The sequence below is a fragment of the Stegodyphus dumicola genome, chromosome 12, assembly GCF_044657685.1.
Source record: "Stegodyphus dumicola isolate Sdum_Otavi_A_Nest chromosome 12, ASM4465768v1".
NCBI classification, from domain to species: domain Eukaryota; kingdom Metazoa; phylum Arthropoda; class Arachnida; order Araneae; family Eresidae; genus Stegodyphus; species Stegodyphus dumicola.
This window is the reverse complement of record NC_140779.1, coordinates 87,599,387-87,616,269: the sequence shown is the minus strand read 5'-3', so window position 1 is coordinate 87,616,269 and position 16,883 is coordinate 87,599,387. Positions and strand designations below refer to the sequence as shown.

General features: G+C 32.2%; 1 protein-coding gene across 2 annotated transcripts in view; it reads right to left on the bottom strand.

Annotated features, from left to right (window-relative positions):
• The window catches only part of LOC118197893 (uncharacterized), a 137,473-nt gene that overhangs the window by 78,793 nt on the left and 41,797 nt on the right, over positions 1-16,883 (bottom strand). Inside the window, exon 1 of one of the 2 annotated variants that reach the window (XM_035369451.2) lies at positions 1,787-2,667. The exons of the other annotated variant lie outside the window; for it this stretch is intronic. Within the exon in view, the coding sequence (XP_035225342.1) occupies positions 1,787-1,858 (72 nt within the window). The 5' untranslated portion in view covers positions 1,859-2,667. Of the gene's footprint in view, positions 1-1,786; positions 2,668-16,883 lie in introns of those variants that run through there. 2 annotated transcript variants of the gene reach the window in all.

Below are 16,883 nucleotides of genomic sequence, written 5' to 3'. Positions count from 1 at the left end.
ACATATCTAATTGTACACCTCCGTTTTTTATTGCAATCGGATGTTTCGAATGCATACACACATATATACCCATTACTTTATCCGGCTTAAAAGTAGTTACTCGACCTTCATTTACGTAATCATTGGTTGTAGGCATATACTTCCAATTACAAGAGTGTTTCAATTGACAAAAATATTCATGTTTTCGCAATGTCAAATTAAAAAAAATAATTTTCGACAAATAACAAAAACTAATTACGTACATAATAATAGTTTATATATGTAGTTAGTCTACCAATATGTATCTAACAGTATTTTTTCATTTTAATTTTATAGACTTATTATTAATATTTCCAAACCAGAAAACTCTTTCCTTTATTTGTATTTTTTTAACAGAAAAAACCCAGACTCCATAATAATAGCTATCTGAATCACTAAATGATAATTTAATATGGCAAAATATTCGAAGTCGTAGGGGCCTGTGAAATGATTTTCTTCTAGTGGCTTTTCTGCAGGTAAATTACTCGCACACATATTACACAATTGGAAAAAATATTTCAAAAGTTTTTAGAATTCAGTCCTAAGTGTTGCATACATTTTTCTATTTTTTTCAGTCTTTTCTCAGTTCATATCAATGTTCAATTTTTTTAGTAAAGTGGTTTTCAAAACTTTTTTGCCTTTTTATTATTAACGTTTTGTGTGTTAAATTTATTAATCAAATATAATGTTCTTCGCACTTCACAACATAAAATGCAATTTAACAGCAAAATGGCAAACTATTTTAAAACAGCATATCTTAAGAACTTCCGATAGTCTCGTGCGCTGGTGATAAAAATGTTTTATTCCGTACCGTGTTGCCACTGCTCACTTTCAAATAATTGATTCAAAAATGCATTAAAGTTTTACAAAATATAAAATATAAAATTCGAAATTCAAAATTCAGACTTCCAGGTTCGGGTGGAGGACTACTTTACCCAAAATTTGATGGCTCTAGGTTCCGCCGATTTTTCACAACGCGAGATTCATTCATATTCCGTCGATTTCATTTCTCACAACGCGAGACATACACGCAGATTCTTCATTTTTTAATTTCTTTAAATAATACAGGGTGGCAACAATTTGAAAGATGATTCGGCATTTCTAGTGAACCGACGTAAAATCTCATTTCGAGACTAATAATAGCCCATTTTGCGCTTAAAAGTGTTCTATTTCATGCAATCTGCGCGGTTATGTGCACACAGTTAAGAGAAATTTTTATAATTATCCAATAATAAGATTGAAGAATAATAAGATTATTCATATGAATTGGCCTCTATAAAATATTTATTTATCCACCTAGACAGTAAGGAAGCAATAATATTAGTTAACTAATGACGCTATGACCAATTTTTACTTAGTAGTTTATAACATATAAATTAAAGTTTCCTAGTTAGAGGAGTCCTAGTTTAGGGAAGTCAGTATGTCTTAACTGAGCTCCAATCAATTAATTGTCACGTAGATCCGAATTTTAAACATATTATCTGTGATTTTGATCATTCGAAATGCACAACAAGTAACAAGAGGACAAAATACAGTAATACTTCACTAACAAAAAAATTTGAAATGCAATGAAAATAATATATTATTATTAGCAGCATTAACGCCAACTTCTGAGTTATGAGAGATCTTAATACTAATAAATTGAGTACCTGATTATTGTCTTAAAGACAGTATTTATCACGTTGCTAGCATTTTTAAAAATATATGTCAAAAAAGGTTTCCTTCTTTTATAAAATATCTAATAAATAATTAATTAATATCAACTTACCATGGCATAGTGGCAAATAACAATGCTTCCGGACCTCAGATCTGAAAATCCGCTACAAGATCTCATAGCCATCTTCTTTCAAAAAATGTAACAGAAAAAATCACAGTACCGGTATCTTCTCTTCCAGACGTTTATAGAATCTTTTATTCTATTATATTTATTAACAAAAAGAATGTTTGAGGAAAACATTAAATTTCTGTAATTGAAAGGAGGAAGTTCATAATACTTTTTTTCTTCTTGAAGACATTTCTCATAAGCTCGTGATGTAATAGGTAATTTAAGAATCCTAGAGTCTTTTACTTTACCTTTCACGCATTAATGGCACTAAATTGGTCTACATTTCAGTGTAAAAGCAAGCTGAATTTTTTCTCGAGGTTTTGGCTGGGTAGAAATATACATCCATTAATAGCTTAATCAATTCACATCATTATTAAAAGTCCATTTTCATTTTAATTTCAATACTGAAAAATTCAATGCAATATCTTTTATATAGCAAAAAAACTCCATTTCAATCAAATATCTTTCCAGTTAATTAGTATGTTATTAATGGCAAACCAATTGTTTAATGGTATGGTAATTGGCTAGGTTTAATAATCTAAGTAATAACAACAATAATTTAATGCAATAATATCACTGAATAGAGTTTAGAAAGTGCTGTATTTCTAAATTAATAAAAAAATATTAAGAAACGATGTTTTCCACATTCCGTAGATTAAGATGAGTAATGACGATCTCCGAAATAAGCAATCCGTAACTAAGGCGGCTTTTGATCTACCGAACCAAGTAAGCTCCCCATCATACTTCTCACATCTTGTCCGAGCAGCGGTACATTGACTGCGTGCAGTTCCGGATTAAAACCAGATGTGACCATGCAAGAAATGTGGTTCACGGAGCTAGAATCTTTGCTTGAATGATCTTCGATATCGCCAAAACTCAGAACTCTAAGGAGCCAAACTCGCCAAACTACTTGCGTGCAATATAGTAGCTCTAAAAAAATATTTGAAAGTTCTGTTTTCCCCTTTCCTTTTTTTTTTTTTTTTTAAGAAAACACTCTTTGATCGCAGTAGAAATAGAGAAAAATTCTTGGGCGCCCTGTAGAAATTAAAGCAGCATTTAATTTTGCATCGTTCTTTTTTCAGATGGGAAAAATTAGCTCGCAGTCATAAATTTTATATCTTAATGTATGAAAAGGCTTATTTTTTAAATTAATACCTAATTAATACTTGGGTATAAAAAGAAATCAGTTAAGAAAGAATTAAAATATACGTTGTTTTCACAAAATATTTAGATTATATTTATTTATATTTAGCTTCATCTAGCAAGATAATTTTTCTGTATAAAATCCGCATACTATCCATTTATTTAGGTCATACAAAATTTATTGGAGAAAATTTAAAGATAGCTTTTCAAAATGAAGTAAATATTTTATGGCACAATCATCTCGTATTTATGTGTATAAACAGTTCAGTCTTTTCAACGACCAAGGTCATTTAGCCGGGTGTTGCTCATGAATAAATCGAGATAATGGACTTGTCCCACTAAAACAAATAAATAAAAAGTTTCGAAAAAATCTGAAAGCATTTACAAAAATCTTCAAAAGGCTTCTACTTTTAAAATATAAAGCAACGTATTAAATTAGAGTTCGCACAGAAAAAATGTAAAAAATTCTGTCTTTCAAGGGGGTTAACTAATAAGTGAAGAAATGTGAATTTATAAAAATAAGAAATTTCTTTTTTAGGGAGTATAACTCAGTATTCTATACCTCAAAACCCTATACAGACTAACTTTATTTGATGTTCAAAGAATTTTTCATTAAACACCGAAGACAATTGTTGCAGTTTCAGGACACATATATCACTGTCACTTGTATTCATTTGACATTATGAGAAAAAGCCCGGAAATGCCTGTGTAGCTTACCTAGTTATGCTATTTGAACCTGGTAGAATTACTGGTGCTCAACGCTTTCATTTACTCGGCCACTGGTAAATCTATTTTCCCCCTCTTTTCCGCATGTCGGGGTGTAACTGAACGCACGTTCGACGCGTATTCGAGACGTCCGGAGTTCGAAACCCGGTGAGGGCGCTGCTGATGTCTCGAGTTCAAAAAATTATAAAAACTCCGTAAGTGGCACCCGAAATAAAAGGTGGTGGCCGTTAATTCGTCACCACCGGATTTGGCCATTGGGTCACCTAATCCTCAGTAGCCCTTAAAAAGGGGAGTATTTAAGGTATTTTCTCCCTTCTTTTCGCATGCCTTGGTGGTGTAACCGAAAGCACGTTTTGGCGAGTATTTGGCATGTCCGGAGTTGATATGCCGGCGAGGGTATTGCATATTTTTCACGTTCCTGATCGGTATAACCTCTTTCATAATATGCAGAACTTGTGTTGACAAAATATGCCATAATTATTTTATATTATTTCTAATCGGAGTAAAAGCACTATGAATTTTTATTTCAGATATGATATAAAAATTTAATCATTCTAATAAATATATAAATTAATTTTAACATTTCATGAGAATATGAAACACATACTTTTATTTCAAATATGTTTTACCTGTCCTCTCCCTTTTGCCCCCTGCGGTGTAAGTAACAAAAGCATAAATGTTTTAAGTAATTAGGAGGATAATTTAACAATAGGAGATTGCACAGAAATCAAATTGCCTAGAAACCCCTTACTTAATATTTGCCAACTACTTTTAGATTGGCTACGCTTTTGGTCTGATGGTAGGGAAGCCGACTGCCATACCTTAAGCCCGGGTTCGAATACCTTAGAAAGCATGGGTGCTTGTTATTGTACAGCGTCTTTGCGGCATGGGGGATTAAAATACTGTTGAGCCAAAAGTCATCTCGAGTAAGGAAAAGAGGTGTGAAAACTCTTGGATCTGTCTCTCGGAAATTAGCTTTCAAAATTGGGACGGAACTGGGGGGGGGGCAAATTTGTACTATTACCTATAAAATGCCCTAGACCTAAGACAACGACAGCCGCAATCTTGCGCCCTTGGACATGATAAAACTGGCTTACTTGTTCTAATGTTATTGTTATGGAAAATTCTTAGGTATTTTTTTGTTGTGTATAATTATTGCATGTTATTTTACTGTGAATAATGTATTCTTAGTTATTATAATATTTTACTGTGTTTAATGAATTTGTATTGAGCTTATTTTAAAATTGATAATATTTAATATTTAATATTGTTAAACTTTACGGCAAAACTCCCTTAAGTTTGGCTGAATATGTGTTACAGTTAAAAGGGCGCGGTTGTATTTCCGTTTCTCACGCGTAGGCTACTTTGGAGGTTAGAGGTCACTGTCCAGCTGCATTTTCCCCTTTTTTTCGCGGGGGTTGAAAACACGTGTTTTTCTCGTTCAGAGGCGAATAGTTCTAAGGGGCAGCGATTTTTTGACAGAGTTATAGGTTGGAAACATTCTTCTGTTGCGTGGGAAAGAAAGGGTCTGTCTTCTTGTAGAAAGTTCTGAATTTCTGAGAATTTCAGTGGCGATTTATGACCTTTCTTCTAGTTGGCGAAAGGGATTCTAAGTTTCCTTAAGATTGGCTAAATTTTTTAATTTTAGTTTAGTTTGAACCAATAGTTATTTTGAGGCGTTTCTTGGTGTGTAAACCGAGGTTTCTTAAGCTGTTGCACGGAAAAAGGAGGGGATCTTTTTTTGGACTTGAAAAAAAGAAAAAAGCGATTTTTAGAGAAGACTTTTAAGAGGTTTTTTGGAGCCTTAGCTACGGGGACTTTGACGGCGGCCCTTACAGGGCCGGCCGCGGTCGGTTAGGTGCTGGGATGAAAAACGCGGCGATTCTTCGGTGGTCGACCGCGGTATACAGTTAAGTTTTTATCTCCGAGATTATTGGGTACGGAGGGTCCGAGACAGTGTGTGTGCTTGACATGTTTGACGGCGGCGATTCTTGCGGCTTATTATTTTCAATTTCGTCGCTGAGATTTCTTTCCCATTTGTGGAACAGTCTGAACTGCTCGTTCGTGCTGGAGTATCTATTTTGTTTTCGAAAAGATGGAAATATGGAAAATCGTCATCGCCTGAGGTCTGCTTTGGTCTTTTATCTCCAGTTTAGACCTTCTCTTGTCTTCAGTGGAACTTCGAAAACGGGAAGTTGATTGAGTGAAAGTGCTGCTTAACGGAGGAATTTGAAAACTTTAAACTGGAACTATGAAAAGGCTCCGGTTCCGGAAAACAACGATGAAGATTAGGCTGTTATTGTTTCGGGACGCACCTATGCTTGATTTTTCGCACATCGGTGCAGAAAGACTTAGCAGGTGCAAAACAAGACATCTGTCTACTTTGTCTGTCTGTCTGTAATTTAGATCGGGCAGCTCCCTGAGTCTCTCAAAGGTGGTACGCCGAATTCGTGAGTGACTTTTTAAATTTCATTGGTGTTTTATTTTGATGCATAATCCTTTTAAATTTGGAAATGTTTAATACTAAAGAGTTGACATGTTAAGTAGATAAAAAATGAATATTTTTACCAAATTTCTAGCTGAGATAGTTAATTTTTTATTTAATGTTTAATAGTCAGAAATTAATTGAACTAATTGGAGGAAGTGAATCTTTGTTTTAATGTTTAAGTGCTATGTTCAATATGTTTTATTCTAAATTAGTTTTTTTAAATGAGTTTAATATTCTTGAGTTCCTGCTTAAAATGATTAAGAACTGTGAAGTGTTTCACGATGATTTTTGTATTAATGGATTAATGTTAAATATGAGATTGATTTGGAAAAAAAAAAATTTGAATAACTTTAAAAGATTTTTGTAGGGGTAGTCTGGCCAGCTATCTAGTTATAATGTGTGGGAATTTTCAATAAATGTGTTTATTATCTTAAATATAGTATGTTTTTTTTTTGTGTAATTATTGTGGTCTACTGTAGGTCACCCATGTGATCCTTACGGAAACATGGTTTATCAACCGAACCTGGGTAATTATATTGCGGTAGTAGAAAAAAAAAAAAAAAATTTTAGTGTTGGTGACTATACGATCGGTTTGCTGAATTTATTTTGATTTGAAGAGTAGACTTCTTAATTGGGAGATTGTATCTTTCCCCGGTGTTTTGAAGAGTTCTGTGTGATATTTGAAATGTTCAAGGTTTAAGCTTATCTCTAGATTTAAGATTGAAATTTATGTGTTTTCAGGTTGGAGATATAAATTAGTTTTCATTTAGTGAGAGATAGCCTGTTAAAGATTTTGTTGTGGATGTGCATAATTAATCGTGATTCTACCAAAACACCAGGGAGGATATCTTTCTTTGATGTCTTTTAGATTTAAAAGTTTTGATTATGTACTTACAAAGTTTAGTAGTTTTTAGTAGTAATTAGGTTTTTTTTTTTTTTTTTTTTTTTTTTTTTTTTGGCGCGGCACCAAGCAGTCAGTTGTAAAGAGATAAGGGTTAAATGAAAAATTTAATTTTTTTTTCTACGTAACATTATTGTCAAGTGAGATAAGTTAGAGCAGCTTTTAGATATAAGTATTCTAAAACAAGCAAATTATCATTTGTCACTTCTTCCATTCTGTCATGTATGGATGCTTTGTATTCTCGGTTAAATCAATCTTTGAAGGACACCTGTAAATTTAAATACAATTCTAAATTTATAAGATTTGCTAAATTTCTGTTTAAATTAATTATTATTCTATAAAAATTAGATACATTGATAAAGCTATGTAATGCTATTTTTAAAAATTAATTACTTAAATTTAACACCGAATAGCAGTTTTTAACAATTCAAATGTATTTTTTCATCTAAGCGTGATTACTGCACATTAGACACTAGGAAGTGATTAAACTCTTCTATCGAACACAAAAGATTTCTATGAATGCAACGACCCTATGTTATGAATGCAAAAGACATTATGTTTCACAACATTAAGGTATACTCATGTTAACAAAAACATCACTGTATTTAAGACTTCATGTTCACAATGAAACTATCTAACGCATTACAAAAAAACCTGGTGACGATAGGGATAAGATCAACGAACATAATAACGAGGGATTTATGATGCAAACGAACTCATTAAATGTACAGCTATATAATTTCGTTCTTCCTAAGACAGAACTCACAAACAAACTGATTCTGTTTTATGACTTCCAAGCATATTTTTTCTTGTGGCAACGTCCTTCGGTAACAGCTTATAAAAGTGTGATATTATGACTTATTATTAAAATTTCGGGTTGTGAGAGTTCTAATTGTCTAAGTAATACATAATAAACGTTTATCTTGGACAAAACACGCATTCAAGAGGCCCGTGTTTCGAGTCCCGGTGAAGGCACTGTACATTTTTTAGCTCTACTGCTTTCAAACAATACCTAATGTCCGTACAGTGGCGCCCTAACTAAAAAAAGATGGTGGAAGATAATTCTCCAACACCAAGATTTGGCGATTGGGTCTTCTAATCTCCAGTAGCCCTTTAAAAGGGGGAGTATATAAGGTATTTCTCCCGCCTTCTTAGCATGCCTTCTTGGTGCAGTGGTCAGCATACTCGACGCGTATTCGAGAGATCCATGATTCGAGTCCTGGTGAGAGCATTGCACGTTTTTCAGCTCTCCTGCTTCAAAATAAACTAAAGTCTCTACAATGTTACATCAATGATATCCTTGTAAAATAATTAGTTTACTACAGTAGCACAAAAAATGGCATGTGATAAATTTCTATCGTAACATCATATCCTAATTGAAAGTAAGAAAAATTATGTTTTGCAATACTAATTCAATTCTTTTTCCCACTGACATCACTATGAAACGAAAATACGTAAGCTCTCTCAAACAAGTGAAAGTAAAAGAAAAATATTTGAGATTATTTTTAATTATGAGAGGATTTACTCTGCCTTCAGTTACTGAAATAATCTTTTAAAAGTGATCAACTGACAGCTAGTCTATCGTGAAATTGCATTCCGAAATTAAATGCAGAATCTAAACGTCTCTACATAATCAGGATTAAAATGTTTAAAATAGACATGTCATATAACGCCAGAATAAAAGAGGAGGGAAAAAAAAGCTTTTACTAGTAGAGGGAAACGAAGGTACGTTCCGAAATGAGTATTATCAGTTTTACACACATTGCAGAAGTTCTAACTGCGAATTTACATTCTCTTCTAATAATCAGGATTACTTTTAAAATATCTTTAAGTATTTTTCTTATTGATACTCATTATGTAAGACTGCAGGCTTCTAAATTTACAAATTTCATGTTTTAAATGACGCAAATTTGTTTCTGATAATTCCCATACAGTAGTAATAATCCTGCTCCTTCCAGCTTTTCTTCTAGATGTTAAAAAGAATCTTCTAAACCGAATACTAAACTTCTACCAGTCACTACCTTACCATGTAATATACTGATATTTTTTTCGCACATGCCGCGATTAAAACCCTGGTTTTTCTGACGGGCGGGGCACTTCCGTATTAAATTCCTTTTCTTCCTTCAAGTTTTCTACCACTTGCGATCAAATTTAGGTCAATCTTGATTAGGAAAAGAACAATATCTCTCTTTCTGGCTCCTATAACACAAAATTAATCAAATGCCTAGTGCTTAGTATATCTGTCACAAGAGAGTTTCAATTCTTGTCTAACTCTTATAAAAATTATTGTAATGAGGCCGCAAGTTTGAGGAAATTAGAATGTTTTCTAACGTACTATTTTATAGCATGGTTGAGAAAGATAAATCTCTTACTTAACAACTATAAAACTCTGAATAAAGAGATCTTTATAAAGGTTAATACATCTATTGTTATCGATTTAGGGTAATTTTCTGTCCCAAAACGTGAACTAAGTGTGGCCAAATTTTCAGGGAATTTTGCTCTAGATCTATAGGATTGTCAAAGCAGTATTTGACTGTGTAACCTAAATTTCAACAACTGTATTATTAAGCAAAACTGCAATTTCAGTTGTCAACGGGGTAAAGATTAGTAGCATGCATATCCAGACTTTTTGTTGAGAGTGTTGAACTGTGAAACAAGAAGTGTGATTATTGTTGATAAAATAAGATTCGGGAATTTAAATAGAGATTTTGGTAAAGCACATCGACTGGTATAGTTCAGTGAAAAGCATTTTGAAATAAGGGATTCGACAAACTGATAGAAACTACTAATGAAAATTTCGCGAATAGAAACCAACAGAACTAAATTTATCGTAACTTTTACAGTTCCCACTAATTAGTGGCACTGATTTGCAAATTACTCATTATGCTTAATTTTTTTAGGATTACAAAAGGAAAAATATTAAGTAATGAAAACCTCATTAAGCCGTATTTTTCAATTATAAATTAATGTCTGGCTCTCGTTTGGCAACTTTAAGTTTTAGGCACGTTTTATAACAAAGAAAGCATTGTTTTAAATTACAGATACGACCCTGATCATTACCAATATGCGTGTCATAATCAGTCAACATTACATTAGATCTTTACATATTTTTGCTATCATAAAATAGGGTTGCTCATCTACAGAAGAATTTAAAAAGGCATTTTACCTGTACGTCTGAACAGTATTTTATAATGAGGGTCATTTTGTACCAGACAGTTATAAGATATATCTCCCGTCTTCTTAGCATGCCTTCGTGGTGTAATGGTCAGTACGCTTGGTGCGTGTATTCAAGAGGTTCGTCGCTCGAGTCTCGGCTAGGACATTGCTCAATTTCATGTCTCCTGCTTCAATAAAAGCCCTAATGTCTCTACACAGTGATAAACAAAATAAATTTCTGAAAATCTATAATGCATCAATTGCAAAATTTCTGACGGTTTTTCTTCGGTGAATTGTCATCTGTATTTTAAATAAAATCGACTAATCATGATGAAATTATGTAATTATCGCATAGATTACAATTTTCTGTAAAAAATCGAATTGTTTTATTTTAATTTTATTCAAATGCTAATATATATACTTTTACCTGTATATGAAATTTTACTTTCAAAATAGAATTGCAGAAACAAAACGTAGGCATAGAAAAGTAATATTTAAGTCTTCAGATTGCTCTTTTTATTGGAAATTAATCAGGTAACAAGTGAAAACTTTAAGTTCAAAAGAGGGGAAATGCACAATAAAAAAATCTGTAAAGGACATAAACTCCTGAATAAATGCTAACATAAATTTAATCTTAAGTTGCATTCTACTGTACAGATAGTTTATAAATAAAATAAATCTGTCTGTGTGTAAAAGTAGCTGTGTTGCTAATCGTATACCAACCGTTGTGTAGTAGGATAGTTTAAAGAGAAAGAACACATTTATACTTATCGTATATTTATGTAGAGCAGATATAAATAATATTAAGTAAAATCTTTAATTAAGTTAGATTTATTTTATAAGGAGTTATCACAATCCCCAGTGTGTACTTTTTTGCGGTGAAAGGGGTCTGCTCTTTCAGCTAGCATTGGACGTATCATAGTTTGAATTCCGACGACAAGATGGCTGATTCCTCGAGTTTTCCGGGCATCAAAAAATCTAACAGTTTCTGCATTTTAATACATAAAATATGCAGCTATCACAGATACCTCTTACGGGTTACATTTCGCATCCAAAAACGGTAAATGTTTTGCATAAAATATTCAAAATTAGTTAAAATATAATTGCGTGCGCATGGGTTCGTAATAGATTGAATGCAGACAGGTCCGGTGATAGATTATCAAAATTTCTCTTATCAAAAGAAACTCTTAAAAGTCCTGGAATTTTCCACAGACACTCGTACAGGTGTTTACTGTATCACAGAGTACAATCAGTAGTTACACTTCAAACTAATAGTAACGTTAAACACAAGGCAATATAAAGCGCATCTAAAGAAAAAGCTAACCCAGAGATATATCAGTTCACCCTGAACTAACAACTCGCAACAACAACTACTAAGCAACTGAGAACAGATACTCTCCCCGACCTTATATAGTTTTCCCCCGGCCACAGAGATATTTATAGTTCTTTCTGCTTCTCGAAATTGCTGGAAGCCAATATGAGCGTGGAATTACTGTTGCAGCTAATGTAGTGATCAGTTATATTTATTCAGTTACAATACTTATTACGGTGATACAGGTAATGGACCAAAATGTCACTAAATGGTCGCCAATGGAGACAAAATAAGTCACTAAAACCGTTGTCAGCTTGGTGATATCTCACCAAATTAACGAGACACCCATTTACTCAATGTTAAATGCACTTATACCTGAATTCTTATTTTTCCAGCATAGCTTCTCTCTTTTAGATTTTTCTTATATTACATTACACAAAAAAATATAGCAATTTCACGTAAAACTGCACTAAAATCATCTATCTATGTACAAAATTCATTTCAATATTATATTTGCAGTACATTATGAGACTTCACCTTTATATATGTACGAGACTCAGTTTACTCGTATATCAAGAAATCCTTATGAATTTATTCATAAGGACTCTAATAACTAGTGTTTATTATTTAAGTGTTTTTTATTAGTTATGAAATATTCATAAGTATTAGCAAATAATTTAAATATTAAAATTCAGAAAGGGTTTGAAAAAGTATATGTAAATAATGTGATGAATGAAACACATAATATTATCTGAAAGGCAACTAAAAACAAAAGTTAGAAACATATTTTGCAGCACAGATAATGAAAACCGTAAATTTAATTCCTTATACATTTGTTATCAAGTGATAACAAACAAATTAAAAACTAAAGTTAAAAACAATCACTTGTCAAATGCTCAAAGTAGACAATAAAAATCAAGTACTTTTAACAATGAAGTAATTTCGGTCATTACTCCTAACATAGCTCAGTTGACTGTTTAATTAATTCTTAGCAAGCATTAGAAAACTATCTGTCTACTTTTTTTTATCCCAGAAGAGGAAGAACAGCAAATATAATCTCTGTACCAAAATGAATGAAATTATTTAAACATTATTTGAAATTATTTATACATACTAAAATTCAATACATAAACTTTATCTTTCAGTACATCAATTTTATCTTTTTGGAAGCTGTTTTCCTGACAGGCAGCTCAATCATTGTTAAGACGCTCATTTCCCTTTAACTTTTGCAAATCGCTTAAATAATAAAAATAAATAAACCCTTTACTGTTTGGGAAATGAAATTAGGGATGATGCAAATATATTTATAAAGAAGAAACAGACCTAGATGTAATTTTTGGCATTTTAAAGGTCAAAAAGCTTTTGACAATGTTGGAAATAAGATTGATGCTGCTTAATTTTTTTACAAAAGGTTGTTGATAAAGAAATTGGATGTTTTGTACATAGCGGTTTATAAAACTTTGAGAACAAATTAATCAAAATTTTAAACAGAAGACTACAAAATACGCTGAAAAACAACAGGGAAAATTCGAAGTTTTGAAAAGTTTTCCAAAGGAAGATTTGGTTTTGTAAAGCTTTTCAAAGGAGGACGTCAAAAATCATTTTGAACGAAAAAATTGTTTGGCATTTTCAAATTTTGTCAACAAAGAAAACGATATCCCAGAAAAGTAAAAAGTTTCAAAGAAACCAGATTTCGCATCAAAATGGAAATTTAAACTTATCTGAGACTAGAGTTCTTATCTAAACTTGCTATTTCTCAGCGTTTTGTTAGAAAACTGAAGAGAGAGATTGTGGATGGCAATAGTATCAGTAAATTATTTGATTGTTGATGAAATAAACAAATGAAGACAGTGATCTATCTGATTAGACATTTTTCCGATTTATTATGTAACAAGAACTTCTGAAGTACTACAGCAACATAAAAGGGATTTCCCAAAATATCCTCAGAGTTCTACAACAATTCTTATGGGTTTTATTAAGCTATTAGATATGCAATAACTTCTGGTAAGCCAAAATAAAATATTTAACACTGTTAAGAAAGCTGTAAAGAAAAAATTGACTTTAATCCCGTATTGAACACAATAGGGTCTTTGGGAAAATAACAACAGAATAAAGGTAATGGAATAATTTCGATGAGTGCGTATGGGTTCGTAATGGATAAATGTAACACACAGCTTGATAAAATTTATTTTCCCCCCCCAAAAAAAAAAAAAAAAAAAAAAAAAAAAACACTTTACTGTTCTGGAACTTTTTACAAAAGTACTCGTACAGTTCTTCTCAGTATGATAGTACAATCAGTATAATCTTAGTATTCTTTGACTTAGTTTTGAAATGGTAACTACTGAGCACAATCTGTAGTTACCACGTCAAATTACTAAAAACGTTAAACACATAACAGTATAAAAAGGCCTCAATGCGTAAGCTCACACAGTGATTTCTCAATACTCTCCACCCTCTGAGCTAAACTATGAAATCAACTCTGAACTGAACGAGAACTGAGCTCTGTCTGAGCTCACATAACGTTCCCTGTTCATTGAGAAATTTCCAGTACCTTCCCTCTCTCGAAATTACTAGAAGGCATATAACGTTACATATAAGGACCGGACACAGTTACAGTTACATAGGCATTTAGGGCAATTACAATCATACAAGACTCGACGAAATTGCCGCCAAATGGTCGCCAGGTTTGGGCCACTTTTGGCGATTTCTCGCAATTTAGCAAGATAGCCATTTACCTTAATGTTATGTCTCGCCCCTGTCATCTTATTTTTCCTCCAAAGCTTCACATTTCTTGAGCATTGCATATTACATTATGTGAATTCGTAATAATATGTTAAGTTTTATTTCGTTCCAATAAGAACAAGATGATTGAAATTAATATACGAATAAAGGAAAGGGCAAATTGAATTTGAATAAAAATACAGAGGAATTTTGCAGTGTCTCATTTTTTTTGTTACAAAGATTTGTAAAACAATAACAGGCCACAAAATGAAAAATCTAAAATACTATTATAAGTGAAAGATGTAAAAGTGTGCATTAAATCAAGGAAAACTTTATACGTAATTTATAAAAAATCAAGAAGTCTAGCAATGAACAAATGAGATCGCTAAATATTTGTATCGGAATTCGAATCCCAGAGGACAGTTGCATGGGTGTTTTCATGTTTTTCTTCATGTCTGACATGAAAATTTGTCTTTGAAAGTTGTCCAGATGGCTCCCTCCAAAAATCCTTTATTCTTTTCAGAAGTGAGAAAATTTAGGTGTGTCAGTCGAAACGTACAAATCAAAATTCATAAATTTAAAAGTGGGAACTGAAAAGTATGAAGCTGTGTTAAAGTGTAAAAATAAAATATAATTACATAATGCCATCATAATGATAAACTAGCTTTATTGCCACTTTAACGCATAGACGCTTCACTGCCTTTATTATCTGATAAAGCGTATCGTGTCATCTGTGTTGTTAACAGATGTTTCCTTGAAAATATTTATTTCCTAGTTTTTAGATCCGCTTTCATTCCTTAATTACTATATCCTGTCAATCATTTATTTATTACCAGAAAGAAAAAACAAAGTGTGACCTAACAAATTGCTCGAATTTTTTAAAATTACCTTCTTGTTGTGTAAATTAAAGAACATCTTTTTGAGGATGTCCACGTTATGCAACAATGATTCACACTGAACATATTCTGCAGCACGAGGGATTTATTTTGTTCCGCTTTCCAAGGATTAAAAAAAAAAGATTTCTTCTCTTCGTTAATCTTCAGTGTTATCAGGTATGTTTAAACTAAAAACTTTGTTACTTTTCACCCTTTGAACGATTCTTCTTCAATAAGTCTGGTATTATTGTTCAATAAATTTCATAATAAATTAAGTTTTTAAAAACAAATAATAAAGAAAAAATTATAAATATTAGCGCATGAAATCAGTCATCTATACGGTTTATTGTAGCAGTCACGTGTCTCGTGTTTCTTATGAGCTCATGCTGACGGACGTTCCATACTCTTTTTAATTAACTTAATAAATGAAGAAATATATCATGATTTTTTTTTCAAGAATATTCTGCTAAATTTTCAATAAATAATTGAAATGTTCAAGCATAAATGAAATTATTATTTGTAAAAATCTATGTTTTTTCTAATTCTGACCATGATGTATGGTTTTAATAAACAATATAATATATGTTCTATTAAACAATAAAAAAATCATATAAAAGAGATAAAAACTACGTAAAACGTAAAATTTACGCAAAGAATCAATCACAGATTGGCTAAAGGAAAGGGCTTTAGTGAAGAACTTTCTAAAGAAATTTTAGCCCACCGGCAGCCGAGTGGTAAAATCGCTGAACACTAGCACTGGCCTAAGTTTGATTCCAGAGGAACTGGCAGTCTGTATGGGCGTTTCCATGGATTTCTCCATATATAATGTGTACTCAAGTCAATTATCCCTAGAATGCCCTCCACGAAGGTATCCTTCTCCTTAAGCATATAACCCTCGTGAGCTTTGCCATAATGAAACAAACCTAAGTCTAAAGAAAACTTTGTCGTATACATTACTAAAATTTTATGCTACTATTCCACTAGCCTTCCTCATGTGTAACGTGTTAATTACGAGCCAGTATCCCTTAGAAAGTCCTCCACGAAGGCATCCCTCCCTTCCGTGTAGGGTCTTAGGACGGAACACGTAAATAATAATAAATAAATAATAAAATATCCCATTAGCCGGCAACCGAATCTGGTATGGATTACCAATCACGATGGACTTTGACTTTCGGCCATTGGTGAGCAGATGAAGTGCAAGAAATAAAGTAAAAAAATTGTCTTAACATGGTTTTCAAATATTACAATCATTATATAAAACAGAATAAAAAGAAGAAGAACATTTCAAAAGAATGTCCTTTTTTTAAGGAAAATGAGGTAATCTGTTTAACAAACAAATTTTAATTAAGAAATACTCAGCTTTCAGAGTCAAAAATATCTTTTGTTTAATTTCAAAGTAGTAGAAAGATGCGAACTATTTGTTCATTCAGTTAACATTTCATTCTATAACTAATTTAATAAAATCATAACTTGCTTCTTTCTCCTGCATTTTACATTTTATAGGGAGATTTTAGATGCTGTTGTAATAAACACACTGTAGTCAGTCGAGAACAAAGTCTAAAATTCTTCAGTTACGTCCACAGTCTCTGGAGGGAATTAATCCCTCCCTTCCAAAAAAAACTTCTTAATTGTCTCAGTAATGCATTCGAATTACTGAAGCAGTTAACGACCTGCCGACAAAATTTGAATCCAGATTTTATCTTTTCATCTTTTATTTA